The sequence below is a fragment of the Artemia sp. Qi Xiang Cuo genome, unplaced genomic scaffold (genome assembly GCF_049724085.1).
Source record: "Artemia sp. Qi Xiang Cuo unplaced genomic scaffold, ASM4972408v1 HiC_scaffold_3138, whole genome shotgun sequence".
Lineage (NCBI taxonomy): Eukaryota > Metazoa > Arthropoda > Branchiopoda > Anostraca > Artemiidae > Artemia > Artemia sp. Qi Xiang Cuo.
The window spans coordinates 70,324-87,903 of record NW_028300533.1 but is presented as its reverse complement, the minus strand read 5'-3'; the positions used below and the strand labels follow the sequence as shown (position 1 = coordinate 87,903).

Below are 17,580 nucleotides of genomic sequence, written 5' to 3'. Positions count from 1 at the left end.
GTTTTGTTTTTTAGGCAGGAAAGTTAAACGGGATTTCGAGTGCACAAGTATTAACAACAGGTGCCACGACTCAAGTATCAGTCATACGTGGCGTTGGTGTAAGAGAAGCAGTGGGATTACTGGGCCTCCACGACGCGCCATTAAACCTTACCTCTCAGAAAAAGAAGCTGGAAAACTCAAAACAAGTAAGTCAGCATCTGAACGGAATTTGTTGGTTTCAAGTTTTGTTTTAAATATCTGCTGTCCAGAATCGAAACATGTAGTTTTAGGAGTTTTTAGCCAGATGTTGGGTATGCGGCCCATCAGAAAATATAAGAGAGTGCTTGTTCAAGGGAAAGTGAGAAAAGCAGGGGCATCAATTCATGAAAATGCAGCAAAATGTATTTTCCAATATCTGGAGGGGGGGGGCAATTTTGTCGTGTTTCGGTTCTTTTTTCAATTGAGATGCCAAAAAACAAAAATACTAAAATTCAAATACTAAAAGTAATTTTACGCTGCAATTTCAAAATTTCCCTTGTGTGTTTTCCGCATCAATCTTTAGGGTTTTTTTTTTCATTTTGAGGGATACGGTGGCGGTAAAAACTATTCCAACAACAAAATATTCTTTCTTTTTATTCTTCTGGTAGTTTATAAAAATTAGTTCTTAAATTACAAGAACTATAAGAATATAAGAGTTTATATAAGAATATCAATTATAAGAGTTTATAATTAATATAATTCAAGAGTTTATAACTATAAGAATTTATATAAGAATGTAAATTATAAGAATCCATATACATTAAATTATATGTTGTCTTATTGAAATGAATGAGTGTCATTCTTCTGCGCTTTCAAAATGGTGACACTAGCATAGCTGGGGGTTTATATTTGAATTCTGTATATGGAAGCCTGTGAAGTTTTTCCCATAGAGGGTCATAGAACAACTTATGGAAGTTTTTAAAATGTACCAAATTTGTCCCCTTTGCACTTTGCTTGAGTTCAAATCATTTCGCTAATTGAAGGAATGCACGTCATCTTTCGTTTACCGGTGTAATTATCCCAGTAAATGTGTGTTATTTAACTCGCCAAATGTGATCATTTATTTCTTTTTCAAATAAATCGGGAATATTATTATTTTTACTTATTCCATTAAAAGCTTACTACAGTACCAAGCCGCCTAAGAACAATGCAACCGCCTATGTCAACCACAATTTGCTCAAAGTCTAATTAGTGTATTCAATATTATTATTAATGTATTCAATATTATTATTAACCCTGCTGTATTGGTTATGAAAGTATAAGAGGACCCTAGCTGTCTCTTCGAGTTTAACCTAAAGGGGATATTATACCCCTCCTTATCCTAGAGGGGATATTATTTCGCTAATTGAAGGAACACACACCATATTTCGTTTACCAGTGTAATCAGCCGAGTAAGTGTGTGTGATTCAACTCACCAAATGTGATTATTTATTTCCTTTTTACATAAACTGGGAATATTATTTTTACTACTCCTGCTAAAAGCTCACTGCAGTGCCAAGGGCCAATAAATCAATAAACATAAATCTATTCAAGGCCGTACCCAGATGGGGGTTAGGGGGGTTTGACCCCCCCCCCGAAATGTTTGTTTCGCTCGTAAAAGAACGTAATAAAAATGGATATAAACAAATTTTTTATACGTTTTTTTAGTTTTTTTTGTGTACCCCCCCCCCCCGAAAAAAAATCCTGGATACGGCCTTGAATTGAATCTATTCAAAGCATAGTAAGCCTATTCAATATTATTGTTAGGCCTGCTGTATTGGTTATGAAAGTATAAGAGGACCCTAGCTGTCTTTTCCAGTTTATCCTAGAGGGGGTATTCTACCCTTTCCCAAAATTTCGAGAGGTCTGAGATTAGTTTGTTTTTCGCTTTGTTTAGCGATATTTTTTATATATTTCACCCATGTTTCGTTTTTTTTTCGAAGTTCCCCACGAAAATCCTGTGTACAAACATTACTCCACCCCCAAGACTTGGATCTGTGTGGGTTTTATATTGGTAACCGATACAGAGTTGTGAAGAAGAATCTGAGGTGCAAGACAGAGTAATTTGATTTTTGAATAGGAAAGAGGGAAGAACAAGTCTTCTTCTGAATATTCCCTCCCTTTCTTGTTAAAAAAGAACTTTGGGGGGGGGGGAATTAAAACACCTAAATTTTGCTAAATTTAGGAACTGAGAAAGTAAAAAGTTGGAGAGAACAAAGAAAAAAAAAGGAAATTTAAAAAAAACAATAAATCTGACAAATTAGGAATCATGTGGGATTTATTTTTGCTTTATTCTCGTCTAAATTTGATTTTTAGTGTCATTGGCACTTGAACATCTTTGGAGAATAAAAAGAATATAATCAAACCGAATATATACAACTGCTGCTTCATGATACCAACCATGGAATTAGAATATTCAATAAAAGAACTGGCAATATAATAATAAAACAGCAATAGAATAATTGAACAATAAAACGACGAACAACTAAAAAAAACGGGCATGTCCCACATTACAAATCTTACGAAAGTGTGAAACAAACTGACAAATATGCTTCGAGTACTTCGATTGTTATGTACGTTATAGATTGTTATGCTATGGACGTTATGGATTGTTACGTCATGGACATTATGGATTGTTATGGTTTTTGTGTCGGAAAGTTGTTTATTTAGACTTCAAGATAAAGCAAACAGGATTTTCGTTTAAAAAGCTCAATTTTTCAACCATGTCTGCATTTTGGAAAAGGAAATACAAAATATTTTGGTAAGATAAGATAAGATAAGTTTTATTCTTCATTAAATACACATACAGTATTACATGTTATTAATCCCTCAAAGGCTCATTGGCCTGTACAAAGAGGGAAGACATATGAATTACATACTCAGAGATAAAAAAACAAAAGAAAATTTAAAATGATCACCTACTCACATATGAAGGAGAAGAAAAGAAAATATACATAAAATGGAAACTATAGAAAAAATTTTAATAAATAAACTAAATTAATTAATTATATTAAATAGACTCAAAAAAAAAAAAAAAAAAAAAAAAAAATTACTATAAGCGAATTCATATCGTCGAAACAGAATTATGTTTATTGTCAGGTATAACCAGCATCATAATAGCTGTTACGATATTATTCATACCTCTTATCCAAGATATTAAAATATCATAACTTAAGCCATGTACAGCCCTTTTAAACTTATATTTAAAACTATATAAATCCCAGTTCAATCAGCTCTGCTTATTTCTGAGGCTAGGTAGCAAAATTGACGTTTATGGGTAAATTCAGTCATAAGGCTTATAATTATTGAACTATAATAAAATGGTGCGAAAGCAATAAAATTTATCATGAATGCTACTCCTTAGTGAACTATACAAGTTTCAGCAATAAATATTTATAGTCATACCTGAGGCCTGGGAGTCATACCGCAGAGAACACCACCATAAAACAAACTAAACATTCAGGGGAAATCAACTCCACAAAAAAAAAAAAAAAAAAAAAAAATTAATTATTCCGTTTGATTCTTAACTAAATGGTCCTTAAGAATCCTCTTGAAAGTGCCAAACGAGTGGCATTTCTGTACTGAAGAAGGCAGGGAGTTCCAAACCTGATGACAAGCGATGAGGGGATTGAAATCTGACCACACAGTTGGAGTAGGAGGAATGCAGATACTATGTGACGAACGAAGGTTATATGGAGCTGAATTAGAAATAAAATGAGAAGTTTCTTGCAGAGATTTTGGAATATTGCCATGAATATGAGAAAAAACTAAAGAAGCACAAGAAAGAGTGTAGACAGACTGTATATTTAGAAGTGGTCTTTGGCAAGAACGGTTAGTGTCCATAATCAGACGCCGTGTTTCATCATACATAACAGAAAGCTACCGCAGTGTAGAAGGAAAAGTAGACATCCATACTATGGGGCAATAAGAGACATATGACTGGACAAGGCAGAAAAAAAGATGCTTCAGAATAGATCCAGGAAAGGTGTGTTTGAGTTTTCGAATGACACCCAAACTCCGTGAGACCTTAACCCTAATCATGGCTATATTGTGTCTAAATGAAAGGTTCTCATCAAGCAGGATACCAAGATACCGGACCAACCGATTCTTTGGTCTACACAAGGAGCCTTGTGACACCTGAAGCTGTGTCAGTTGAGGGAAAGCTACACCAATTCGAGAAAAAATAAGAAAATTTGACTTGGTAACATTCAAGGCCAAGTAATTTGCCTCAAACCATGAAACTGCTCTCTCAAATATTGCCAGCAGATTAGACCTGACATCATATTCTGTCCTCCCTAGAGTCCCAAAAGTGCTGTCGTCAGCAAAAGCAACGAGGCAATCTTCGTTAGAAGTAGCATTGGGACACGAAGGACCATCCGGATGACACAGATTGCAGCATACTAGAGGACTGGTGTTCTTGACTGCTGAAATCAGATCATTGACATAAATCAGAAATAAAACGGGGCCAAGAACAGATCCCTGGGGGACACCATATTCTACTTCAGAAGGGCTCCGGAAAAGTGGATCAATTGAAATTAGTCTACCAGAAAGATATGATTCAAACCAATAGAAAGCATTTGATTTTATAACAATATGCGATAAATTCCAAAGAAGAATCTGATGAGTCAAAGAATCAAAAGCTTTACGAACATCCAAAAATAAAGCTTCCGGGATAAGACCAAAATCTATTGCCGAATGAATGAAATTTAAGAGAGATGCGCAAGCATGCTCTGTAGAGTGATTCGCTCGGAATCCGAACTGGAAATCATGGAAAAATTTTTTTACATCCAGAAAACTAAGAAGCCTAGATAGCATAGCCTTCTAAAAATTTTTTCTGAAAACAGATAGAAGAGAAATTGGCCTATAATTAGCAGGATCACTCCGGGACCCACCTTTATACAGCACTATAACTTTAGCTCGCTTGAGTGATTCAGGGAAAATTCCCTTCTCGAAAGACATATTGACAAGCTTAGTCAATGGTGACAGAATAGCAGGAAGAACGGCACGGATAACCATTGTAGGAATTCTGTCTGGCCCTGAAGACGATGAACCTTTAAGTGCATTTACGATCCGAGCTACCTCAAACTCAGAAACAGGGCTCAAGACCATTGACTTTAAACATGGGGGTCCAAGATAGGCTCTGAAATCGCAACGAGGAGTTGTAGAGTTCACAGATAAAGCAGTCGCTTTTCCTATATTAGCAAAATAAGACGTAAGCTCTAGCTGAACAATTTCATAACCTTTGACAATTTTACCATCGACTATAAGCGGTGTTGGAACTGAAGGCGGAGGGAGATTAGGACTAAGTACAGAATTAATAACTTTCCCTCTCTTCCCAACATCCTTTCCACACTCAGAAAATTTTCTGTGATAATACTGAGACTTGGCCTTCCGACACAGAAAATTAAATATGCTCCTAGACGCTTTGAATCGCTGATGATGAGAAGCAGATGACGAAGCCTTGTATAGTGTCCACAGATAATTTTTCCTTTTCCAGCTTTTATGGAGACCTGGAGTCATCCACGGATTCAGCAGTACTATCCTTTTCGAGGTATGAGGCTTTGGATTCTGGTGGCAAACTTCTAGGATACCTTCTTTTACTGATTCATAAAAGAAATCAAAAGAGCGGTTAAAATCCTATTCAGAATCCAAACTATCCCATGACTGATCAGTCAAACGAGATTTAAGTAGACTGATCTCACTGACACCAAAACGAAAAAATGGGAGATTAGATGGCGAAACTTTACGCTGCAATCGATTAGCAGTCCTATATCGTGAAATAGCAGGGAAATGATCAGAAATATCACTAATCATCACCGAATTATCTAAGACATCAAGTGACGAAAAAATATTATCAATAAGTGATGCATGCATCTCAGTAACCCGGGTTGGTATACAAGCTGAAGGTAGAGTTCCCGCAGAAAGCATCATTGACAAAAAATCTGCAGCCGAAACAGAATTTTGATCCAGCAGGTTAAGGTTGAAATCCCCCATAAGGATTAGTTCGCAAGGATGCTTTTGGACTAAGTCCAAAACCTCTTCTAGAATTTTCATAAATGAAGGAATAGATCCACTAGGGGATCTGTAGACCAAACCGACAACTAAATTCTTACAACCTGACTTAATCTCAATAAAAACGGATTCAAAGATTCCTTCCTCATTTCTACTCAAACCACTTCGGAAATTATATACAAGATGATCGGCAATATACAGGGCAAGGCCACCTTTCGCCATCCGTTTCCGGTTCATCGTCTCCATCCTAAATCTTTGGATATCTAAAAGCATATCCTTTTTTGAATCCAGGAAAGTTTCACACAATCCAATAACATCCGGAGTTCCACCACTGACGATCCGTTTCAGCTCATCAAAAGAGGAACAAAGTCCCTGAATGTTTAGGTGAAGCACAGACAAAATACCATCTTGTTTAGAAGAGGCAGAACCACTAAATTGCGAAACATATTTACTTTCAATAACCGATTTAGGATCATTATAATTCCTATTTCTACTTCCAACTGAATTATTAATTATACTTTCTATATCGAAAGGATTATTTTGTAACTCAACAAAACGTTCCCCCAAAGAGTTGACACCATCCTGGTCACCAAAGAATTAATCATTTTACATACGGTGGATACATGGCAAGACCTTCCTTAGCCATCTTGCAGCGGTTTATACGTTCCATTTTGTAACCATGGATATCCAATAGCATTCCATTGCTAGAATCCAAAAACCTCTCACATAAACCCACAACAGCTGTCCATCAGAAACAATTTGTCTTAAATTATCTACTGACGAGGAGAGATCCTGAATGTTAAGCTGAAGTGCTGTCAGAAAATAATTTCCTTTGGTAACTCCTCTCTCCCCAAATCCGAAACATATTTACTGTTACAAATAGGGTTTATATTAATCGGATTTTGATTAGCCTGGCCCACAGAATTATTTACGATACTAATTGCATCAAAAGGATTATTTTCCAGTTCTCAAAGGCGACTCTCACGGCTTAAAATATTGACATAAGCAGTTTTTACTTGGAGTCCATTTAAGTCACCAGATGAACCAAATAGAAATGTTTACTTAAATCTATTGCAAAAGAAAAACCTGTCAAAGGATTACAAACAAACAAATACCTAATTGGACAGCAGGTATTATCGGAATGAACCATTAGCACGGAAAGAGAAACAAAAATGAAAAAATAAATAAAGTAAATAAATGAAAATCAATGAACTGTGGAAGGCATTTACAAATTAAGAAAAATACTAACAAGTCACATACTAATGCATTCATGCAAATAGTTTATTTTACGTATACGAGTTTCACCCGGAACTTTGGCTAGAACTTGTCCATGATCAGACCAAACACTTCTTTGACCAAAGGTGCTGCGAGCCGCGTTTAATAGATCGCGACGCTTTTTAATTAGGTTTTCAGACACAAATACACCTGACTTAACCAACTTACTTTTTGCTGCAAACACTTTTCGAGCAATATCCAAGTTTGAAAATTTTACCAGGATGGGGGCAATTTTCACATACTCAGTTTGAGTGGCAGGCATACGGAATCGATTAGCCTTTAAGAGGTCAATTTTTTTGAAATCTTGCAACCCCATTATTTGTGTTATAACTTCATTAAGATTATCCATCAATTCCACATTGGGGTTTGGTTTCACACCGTAGAAAATTAGGGTGTCAAGTAAGGTATCCTGCTCAAGTTGGTCAACCCTGTCCTCTATTTTAGAAATTTTATTTTCAAGCAAGTTCACAGCATTATAAGGTCTTTGAAGGGTTGATTCAATTTTTCAAATTTAGCATTATATTCAAGGGAAATAGAATTATAAACTTCGTTCACAATATCTTCACTGATAATTTCAGAAGCTCGGTGATCTTTCATTGTGTCTGATACGACACGAGAAATGTCACTCATTAGGTTGGACTTAGTGTTGATTAGTTCCTCTTGAGTTTCATTAATTATTTCCTTTAAAGTTGATGCTGCTGCGGAAGTCGGAGTTGACGGCGCTAGGCTGGATTTACTTTAGTTTTTTTGGGTAGAGACAAGTAGGTTTTACTCTTAGTCTTGAAAATATCAGGGAATAGGCGCTGCTCTTCAAAAGCCTTATTTACATCTTTATCTGTCCTTGTACAGGCTTCTTTAAAGTGCTCATTCCAGTTGCGGATATGAGCTTCACCTATATTATGCTCAGAGTTGGTACCGTAGCAAAAGACTAGGTGTCTAGCTTGATTTTTCTGGTCTTTGGTGGTTTTAATAACTACTGATGGCCATAAGGGGTATCCCTGAAATGAAGCTAGAACAAGATCGAACTCTTTGTATTTTGCCATTATACAATCTGCAGCTATAAAGGGGGGGGGGGGCCACTACAGGTAACAAACTTCAACAACTAACTGTTCCAATCTTCAACCCCAAGGTACTCACGCTTGTAATATGTGCTTAGTTCCTTACACAAGTTCAATAAATTAGAGCAAGGACTATATCCGATTCAATTGAAAACTTGTTTAGCTCTTCACTCGTTGAACTCTGACAATGAACCTAGCTGTAGGTCAAATTCAAACTTCTCTCCTCAATTGCCCAAAGTCGACTCAGAGACTCACTGAATCAGAGAAAAAGTACACATGAATAAATCATACATCTTTTTTTTAAACAACTTGGAATAAAACACCGTCTCAAAAAGAATAATACCTTTTGCTCTCTAAACAAACAAAAGCGAATGGGATATACCAATATTGAATAAAAATATGAAGAGTTCGAATATTGTATAAGCAAACGGTGTTGCCAACGCTTTGAAGTAAACTGTAAAAGTTTGCCAACTAAAATTGTATCAAAAGAGGTCAATTTGCACCATCTGAACAGGTTGAAAGCTTTCCATAACAAGAGGAAAACTTTTCCTAAGCTAAAGCTGGAACAGATATCCGAGTCAGAAAGCAGTAAATAAAACCAAAATGTACCGAAAAATCTGATTGTACCAGAAACGGTACAGTTGTACCGCGTTGGCAACGCTGTAAGCAACCGGCTTGTATTTATTTACATTAATACACTTTACCGCCCTCTAGAGACATTATAGAATCCCCATAATCTCGATCCGCCTGAAATTTGTTAGAAGTTTGCGCAGCTCAGCCATTCAACAGTAATATTTTCTCCTTTTTAAGAAATTTTGGATTAATATCTAAAAAAAAGTTGGGATATAGTTTAAGTATTATCAAAAATATGGCTTGTTGAATGAATAGATCTAAAACTAATGAATGTTATGATAAAAGTATATTGTCCTTTTGGTGTTAAATTACAGCTGTTGGCTTGTCGCAAAGTTCCTAATTCCAAAATTTTCCTCTGAAAAACCCTTCCAACATGATTCTAAGAATCAATATGAAATGAAATGTAATTCAATAGATGGATAAAGCTGAATCTCAGCTTTTGATTGATATCAGGATTTTCTTCGTAGATAAAAAATCAAGATTATACGCTGGCTCACAAATAACAGGCCTAAAACTTGCATTTGGAACATATTCCTTGAGAAAAAGTCAATCATGTAAACGTCGATCCAAAAAACGGTGTGTTACACATTATAAATTGTACAAAAGAGTAAAAAAAAAAAAATTGAATGTATGCTTTGGATTTTTTGATTGTTTTGGACGAGGCGATTGTTTATACTAGAAAGCTTTTTGTTGAGTCATCAAGATAAAGCAAACATGATTTTCATTTAAAGAGCTCAATATTTCCACCCATGTCTGTATCTTAGAAAACGAAAACAGGTTGGTAAATATGGAACCTTCACAGTTATCTTGAGACTTAAACGTCTGAATTAAACCAGTCGGTCGTAGGTATTTCGTCTAATAGGATGAGCTGTAAGTGTACCTTTGACGAAAAGCGGTAAATAACGCCCTTTTAACCACCACTGCCCTTAAGTGAATAAATCAACAACAGTTCTTCTTTTAGAATTTTCTCCATTTCTTGGTTAACGCAAAGGCCACATTGACCTCTGAAAGGATCAAAAAAATTGTTATTTATCAAAATTTGTATCGAATACCATAGGACTTACAGGGAGGGGGCTCGATTTCAAAAAAGGGTACGAGAGGAAGGCTAGCTGCCCTAAAAATCCTTTTGGTCTTGAAAAGGGCATTAGAGCTCTCAATTTTCGACGGAATGAGCCCCTTCCCAAGCTCCTATGGCCACCCTTCCATGAGAAGTGGCTTGGTCATTTGTTGGTCCCTTCTTCTTCTTTTTTGGGGGGGGGGCTTATATTTATTTTCCCTGAATTGGGGTACTCTTAACCCAAGGACATAAAGATGTAAGAAGTTTCAAGCCAATCAGGAACAAGCTCTTGGACCTTTTTTGGGCCCTTGTATTTTTTTGTGGGGGGGGGGGTCTTAAAATTTTTTGTGTTTTTGTTTTCTCTTGGCCAAAGGTTTTGCGGCTGTAATTTTCAAACTTATTCAGGATAAAAAGTGTTATAGCCAATTTCTGAGCCCCCATCCCCTCCCCCACACCAAATTTTTGAGTCATTTTGAGCCAGAGGACGATCTGGCGCACAAAATTTCGATCCAATCGCACACCCAACATCAAACAAACCCCTTAACACCATGAAACCTATGTTTAAGCAATTAGTAATTTGCATTATTTAGTTCCCTAGTCCCAGGGACTTTCGGAGTCATTTCATTCCCGGAGACATATTTTTTGGGTCTTTAGACTATTTTGGACAAAATGTCTATCTCAAAGTTTTGATCAAAGAGGATTACCAGGAACGGGGTAGTAAAAGTAGGTAGCAAGGGGGGCTGGTTGCCCTCCAATTACTTTCGGCTCTCAAAAACGGCAGCAGTGCTTTCAGTTTCCAATCGAATGGGTCCCTCAAAAGTTTCTACGACCACTTTTTCCATAAGAAGGGGACAGGAAAAACAAATAATAGATTGAATTCTTATGGCTTTTTGCCCCCTAATAATTTGGAGAATAATATTATTATGTAGCCCACGCCCCTTGACTATTCGGATCCCTCTTGCAACCAATAAAAATGCTGGAGATTCACCAGTTTATCCAGCGCTCCTATGCTGTCTCTGATACCCCAATCTTCAGCGAAAAAGAATTCAATGATATAATGCAAGACAGAAAAAATGGATTAACGAGTTGCATTTGTGACTGATTCTTTGTTTTATTTTGATCTGATGATTTATTTCATTTTGTAGGTTGAGCAATCTTCGTTTATTATTCAACCCAGGCCACGCCCTGTCCAACCCTCTTCCTCGAGTACAGGAACACCCGTTATGACACGCTATGGTTCTCATGGTAGTGTGATTCTTGCCAACCCAATCATGAACAAAAGATAATGGGACACTTTTTGTACGTTTATTTTACTTTTATAAAGAGTATGTAAATTCAGAGACATCTCATTTGAAACCTATTCCCTTGTGTATACAGTTGTGGAGTGAATGTTTTTTATTAATGAGTATAATTGTTATTTATTTGTAATTGATGGAGATATATCTGTGATGTGTATACAAATGAGTACCGATAAGTCCTGTGTCGTAAGGCAGCCAGTGTTGCCACTCGATGAGGAAGAAAATCACAATATTTCAGTGTTTTTTGGTCGATTTAGAAATTTTCTTTAATAATCTAGTGATTTATGTGCTGATTTAGTGATTCTTTTTATTTAGGCAACATAAAACAGCACTAGAAATAGTGGTAAATCAATAGGGGTGGCAACCCTGAAGACAGGTAGGAAAATATTTAGTGCTAAAAAAAAAAATCATCGAGAAACAGTGTAGGTATTCGGAGGGCTTATGAATAGTATTTGATGAATTTAACTAGACATGGCCCTAACATCTTCATTGGCCCCCACACTTGTTGAAATGTTTGATATGGAACTTAGTCTGGCCATTTATAATCCCTATGAAGTCTATTCATTGGCTGAAATATATCTTGCTGGAACTAATCCACTTTGTTTTTTGTAATTATTATTATTACTATTACTTTTTTTATTATTACTTACTATTACTAGTACTTTTTGCTCTAAAATTGTTATACTTATCTTAGGCTCAAAGGAAAAACATACAAGTATGTTAAATTTATCGTATTTAATGAAATAAAGAGCCATTAAGCTTTTCTGATAAATACACTGGATAATAAAGCATATTGGAAATTCCCTAAAAGAGGTATTTCATCAAACCAAACAAATTGAATCCTACTGAAATAGTAATTACAATAGTAATCACAAACAAATAGTTATTTGAGCAGCATTCAAAAATCAATGACGTCAATTTAATGGCGTCACTCCACGAAAATTTAAGGGAGAGAGTAAAATGTATTTTTCAAAATCTAGGGAGAGAAGGCAAATTTTCCTCTTTTCTTCAGTTTCTTGAATGAAAATACCAAAAATTGGTCTTTTTTAATGGAAATACACCCAAAGAAGGGTATTTTTTTAAACCTGGGAGGGTCACATGCCTCCCCTGCCCTCTCCTTCAATTGACGCCATTGTCAAAAAAGTGCCCGGATCATATGAAATTTGAAATTGGAGAATATTTTTGAAAAGAAGCCTTTTATGTCTTTTATTTTCATTTTTTTATCACTGCTTGACTACTTTTTGATGATTATTGTTTGCCTTAATAAGCTTTATTTTGTAATAGTTCCCATTTTCGTTTTATCTTAAGAAAAAAAAGGATAAATGGAAAAAAGAAGAAAATAGTCTTCATTTGTAATGGAAGGCTCCTTAGGCAAATCACTTATGCTTTGAAAGGCTTTCCTTGGGGTAACATCCCATGTTTTGTGTTTCAGAAAAATCAGACAAAAAGACAAAAGAACAAACTGTTCTTTTGTCAGCTGAATATGCCGAAGTATCGGTACCTGATTGACAACCCCTAGGATGCAGGTCTTGTACAGAGTAACTTGTAAGACTAAAAACTAGCGCTATTGTCGAAATCAATTAAAAACTCCATCTAACATTTAATGTTTCTTGACATTTCTTTTCAAGCTTTGCAATTGTGTTTTTTTTTTTTTAGAAAATGACCTGACGCAGGGACCTTAGTTGTCGAGAAGCGTCGTTAATCTAATGCGACGTCGAAATTCAATACGCCCTTGCCTCCACCAGTTAATTACTGGAGAGATTTGACAAAAGTCGTCCTAATTTTCATTCAAGATGGAATTTATTTAAAATCTCTTACTGTTATTGATATTTTATTTTAAGGATTTTATTTAGACTTCAACCACTTTACGACTTTGTGGGTTAAAATGCTACTTATTCAGTTTCCAGTCCAATGTTGAAATCAAAATGGGAAAAAGAATGGTAGCCTTTAATATGCTTCTTTAATGAGCTATTTGTGCAGAAACTTAGACATCACAATCTAGTGTGGATGTACACTCAAGTGTGTTTCAACTGTGTCAAGTTCAAACTAAAATCAAGCATTGTTGTATAAGTGTGTACGCATTTTTTAATTAAAAAACTCGGCTAAACTGATCGAGATAGAATAGAAAATTTATGCAAGTGACCGAGATCTAATATACCAACAATCACAAGTGATGTGAGTAGAGAGTGTCAGCTAAATTTGAGATGGTCGAATGCCCAAATGAGCGGGGGGAGACAACAAAAAGTAAAAAGGTGCGGGGGATGACAAAATACCTGTATTCTGGGTGGACTAAGATCCTTCAAGAGCCCTCTGAAGAGGAAGTCCTAAGGTAATACCTGTTTCTGAAGCTGTTTTTAGAACTGCTTTGCATTCACAGAGTAAACACTAATTGAATGTGGACACACCCCCCCCAAATGGGACATTTGGGGGGAGGTGGTGAAGATTATTTCTGTTATGCTTGCAGTATAGATGGTTGAAAGTATAGATGGTTGAAAGTATGATGATTCTCAATGAAGTTTGACTGAATCTAACTTTTTTTTTATATATATCTAATACCCATAATACAAAATTGTGAATAATGGCTGAGTATCAAAAAGACCAGCATTTAAAATTGCAAACAAGGTGATAAAAGAAAGACTAATGAAATAGAACATCAAAACAGCAACTTGGTCTGACTGAACATTTTCTCTTATTTGAAGTCTAGGCATGTATACGGGGGGTTTCTAGCTCTCCTTCCCCGCGCCCCAATGTTGTGAGAAATTATTTGGCCAAATTTTCTGATAACTTTGAGATGAATTCAATTTTGTAAAGATTGTAAAAATAAAGATGAAACGAAAAAAGATAAAAGAAAGACTAATGAAATAGAACATCAAAACAGCAACAATAATGTACAGAAATTGGTTTGTGTCTGTGATAACTAATAGTAACTTTGCTGGAAAAGAAAGATATAGCCGATTGAGACTATATTATGGTCATATGCAGGGGCAGAATTCACGAAAGGGGGGAGGGGTGCAAGAATATTTTTAATTGTCTTGAATGAATAGACAAAAAATTGAAAAACCCAGGGGGGGGGGTAAGTTTTTCAGATTTTTTTCAACGAAAATACCTTCAATATCTAAGGGTTGTTTGCCGCTCGCTCTCCGATTAGCACGAAAACCTGTAAGACATTTGAGATTCTAGAACATATTTTGAGGCGGTATTACTCAGGTCTGGCAGTCTCAGCCGAGGTGGAATTTATGATATTAAACAGTACTGAATATAAAAGACCGTAATGCATAATCAATATTTATTCATCTACGATTCTGATTCGAAAATGAGTTTCCCTAGTTTCCTAAAAAATTCAAACCGAGTTAGAAGGAGGGGGGATTTATTTTTAACAAAAATACAAAAAAAGGTAAGTGGGCTGGGGGTTTGACCCCCTCCCCCCCAGAAATGTTTGTCTGACTCGTAAAACGTAATAAAAAATACCTATAAACAAATTTTTGATTCGTTTTTAAAAGTTCTATTTGTGTATAGCCTCTCCCCCCCCCCCCAACCGAACAAAATCCTGGAAACTGCCCTGGGTGCCCTGCTTGAGTCCAGCAGGGCACCCAGCTCCCTCCTCGAGTCCAGATAAGTAAATGGTTTTTGACAAATATCTCTTAAGCGTGAAAAATGTTGGATACAACCTTTTGTCCTGACAACGTCGATATATCCCTTTTCTTGCTTGCAGCCACCCACCTTGTAAACAATTGGTCGCCAAAAACTATAAACTCCGAGTTATATTTTTGGTTTTTCTACTTTCCCTCAGAATTTGCTTTGTAACTTTTATATATATATATATATATATATATATATATATATATATATATATATATTTACTGTTCATAAGGCTATTAGATTTATATGTAGTGCAAGTGTTCGCTGTTTCCTTATACGGGCATCGGGCATGGATAGAAGAAAACAATATAGATTGGATAAGTTTAACTTCCGTCAAAATTTAACTAACGCTGGACTTATTCATACTAAGATTTATCTGGGTGGCCACTTATGACTAGTTTTCATCATCGTTGCCAACGCGGTGCAATTGTAACTTTTTTGCCATTTTTAATTGGTTAAAGCCTATTCACAAAGAAGTTTATGTTACGTCAAAATTTGACTAACCCTGAACCCATTATTACCAAGATTTATCTGATTGGCTACTTGTGACTGCCTTAGATAGAAAATGTTTTTTCATGCTTCTAAATTACTACACAGTTTGTTGTTTTTTTATCGAAGGATTGATATTGAAGCTCAATAATCGGCTTGCCACTGTGGCTGAATTCTGAAAAGTTCAGTTAAATTAAGCTTCGGTGCTGGAGTCTAGCTAAATTGTATTAGAAATGGTCTTGTACTAACTATTCTAATTGTAAATGACCTTTAGAGAGCGAGAAAGATTCTTCAAGTCACCCACATGTTGTATCTGCAGAACCGCATATACTCAATAGGAGGCATGACAAACTAGCAAAGACTCGCGAAGAGGGAGGAAGGCTTCAATACCTCTTGCTAAGAAAAACTACCTAACATAAGTATTGGGAAGTGTAGGGCCATTGTCTTCCAAGATTGGTAAGTGTGGGTACCAAACTTCAACATATATTAATAATTTGCCTAAAACTCCCTTCTCCAACCTAAATTGAGATATGGAATAACCAGTAGAGCGGGATTAGAAAATAAAAATTCACTTTTATTTACCAGATTGTCACACAGACCACAGCTTTAAGACTAATATGATCTCGTTATTAACTGAACTAAAACATGTAAACACAAAATAAGTAAATTTGCCTCTTTCGTGGGCAAGGGAATTGCAGACCAATCAGGGAAAGGGTGAATTAAATGGGCCAAGTTTAAACATTAACAATTCACCAGCATTTAATATTATGATCTGGCATCTTGAACGCATTAATGCAAAGCCGAGTTATTTTCAGATTCAAAGTCCTGAAAAATCACTATCTTTAAAAGTGTGGCTCAGAGAATAAAAAATGTTTACCTGGTAGATAATTGGGGGTAAGGGCCAACAATAACTTTATGCGTTATATACTAGATTCCAGCTAGGATTTCTGAGAAAAAATTCTATTCTTTAAAAAATATTGTTTTCAAACTAGTTCCTATTTCTCTTCAACTCTGCGCATGAACACTCAGTGAAAACGATTTGCTTGACCAAACCATCAGGTAGCATATTAATTGAGCTACTGAGTAATTTTACAAATCTTATGCTCAAAATATTTCAACAGATAAAGGAGATCTCTCAAACTTAAGTCAAATCAAAAAACGCTAAAAATGAGCATTTTCTATTTTGTGTTTCTATAAATGTTTTATCTTCTATTTTTTTCGTTGGGAAAGGCTTTCTGACGTGAAGCTGAAATATTTCGAATTTTATTACCATATAAGCTATAAGCTACTTTTTATAGTTCTGACGTCAACGTACTTGATCCTTAATTGTTGAACAGTTGTAGCGTTATTCAAGCGAAAAAAGGCCGCATTTATTCAATATGAGTGCACATTGCGTCAGCATTCGAGCTAAGATTTCTTTTTAAGTTAATGCTCATTTTTAGCATTTTTTGAGCTGACTTAAGTTTGAGATATTTCCTAAATCTGTTGAAATATTTTAGTGTAAGATTTGTAAAATTACTCAGTAGCTCAGTTAATATACTAATTGATAAATTGTTTTTGTTGAATGTTCGTGTCATAGAAATAGAAAATAGTTTGCCAAGAACAAGCTACTTTTTCTGTGAAAACGAGCTTATCATTCGTATATTTTTAGAACACTGAAAGAAAATCCTATGGCGTACCTTGCCCCCCCCCCCCCTCACCAGATCATGAGGCCTAAAACCACTGGTCCAGATCTAACTGACAGTATAGTAAGAACCAATATTTTTAAGTTATCATGTTAAAATCACTAGATTTCAGGGATTTTTTGGTTGATTTAGTGATTTTCTTTAATAATCAAGTGATTTATGTGCTGATTTAGTGATTTCTTCTTTAGGTAATATAAAAATTCACTAGAAATAGTGATAAATCACCAAGGGTGGCAACCCTGATCATGCCCCTGAAATTGCTTAAAGCTTGACCTTAGCTTTGAAGGGACATAACTATGAGTAATTACCAGGGCCCTACCCAAAATTTTATTGGGGAGAGGGAATTAAGGAAGAGATCGTTTTTAATCAAAATATAAGTTAAAGTGGCACATTTTCATGTATTGTTTTACTTTTTGGGGGTATGGAACTTGGTATCT

General features: G+C 35.7%; 1 protein-coding gene across 1 annotated transcript in view; it reads left to right on the top strand.

Moving 5' to 3' along the window:
* Positions 1 to 15,328, top strand: part of LOC148938555 (uncharacterized) — a 91,810-nt gene extending 76,482 nt beyond the window's left edge. The window contains exons 7-8 of the mRNA XM_089107707.1: positions 15 to 185; positions 11,178 to 15,328. Of these exons, the coding sequence (XP_088963833.1) occupies positions 15 to 185; positions 11,178 to 11,318 (312 nt within the window). The 3' untranslated portion in view covers positions 11,319 to 15,328. The remainder of the gene's footprint in view (positions 1 to 14; positions 186 to 11,177) is intronic.
* The last annotated feature ends 2,252 nt before the right edge of the window (positions 15,329 to 17,580 follow it).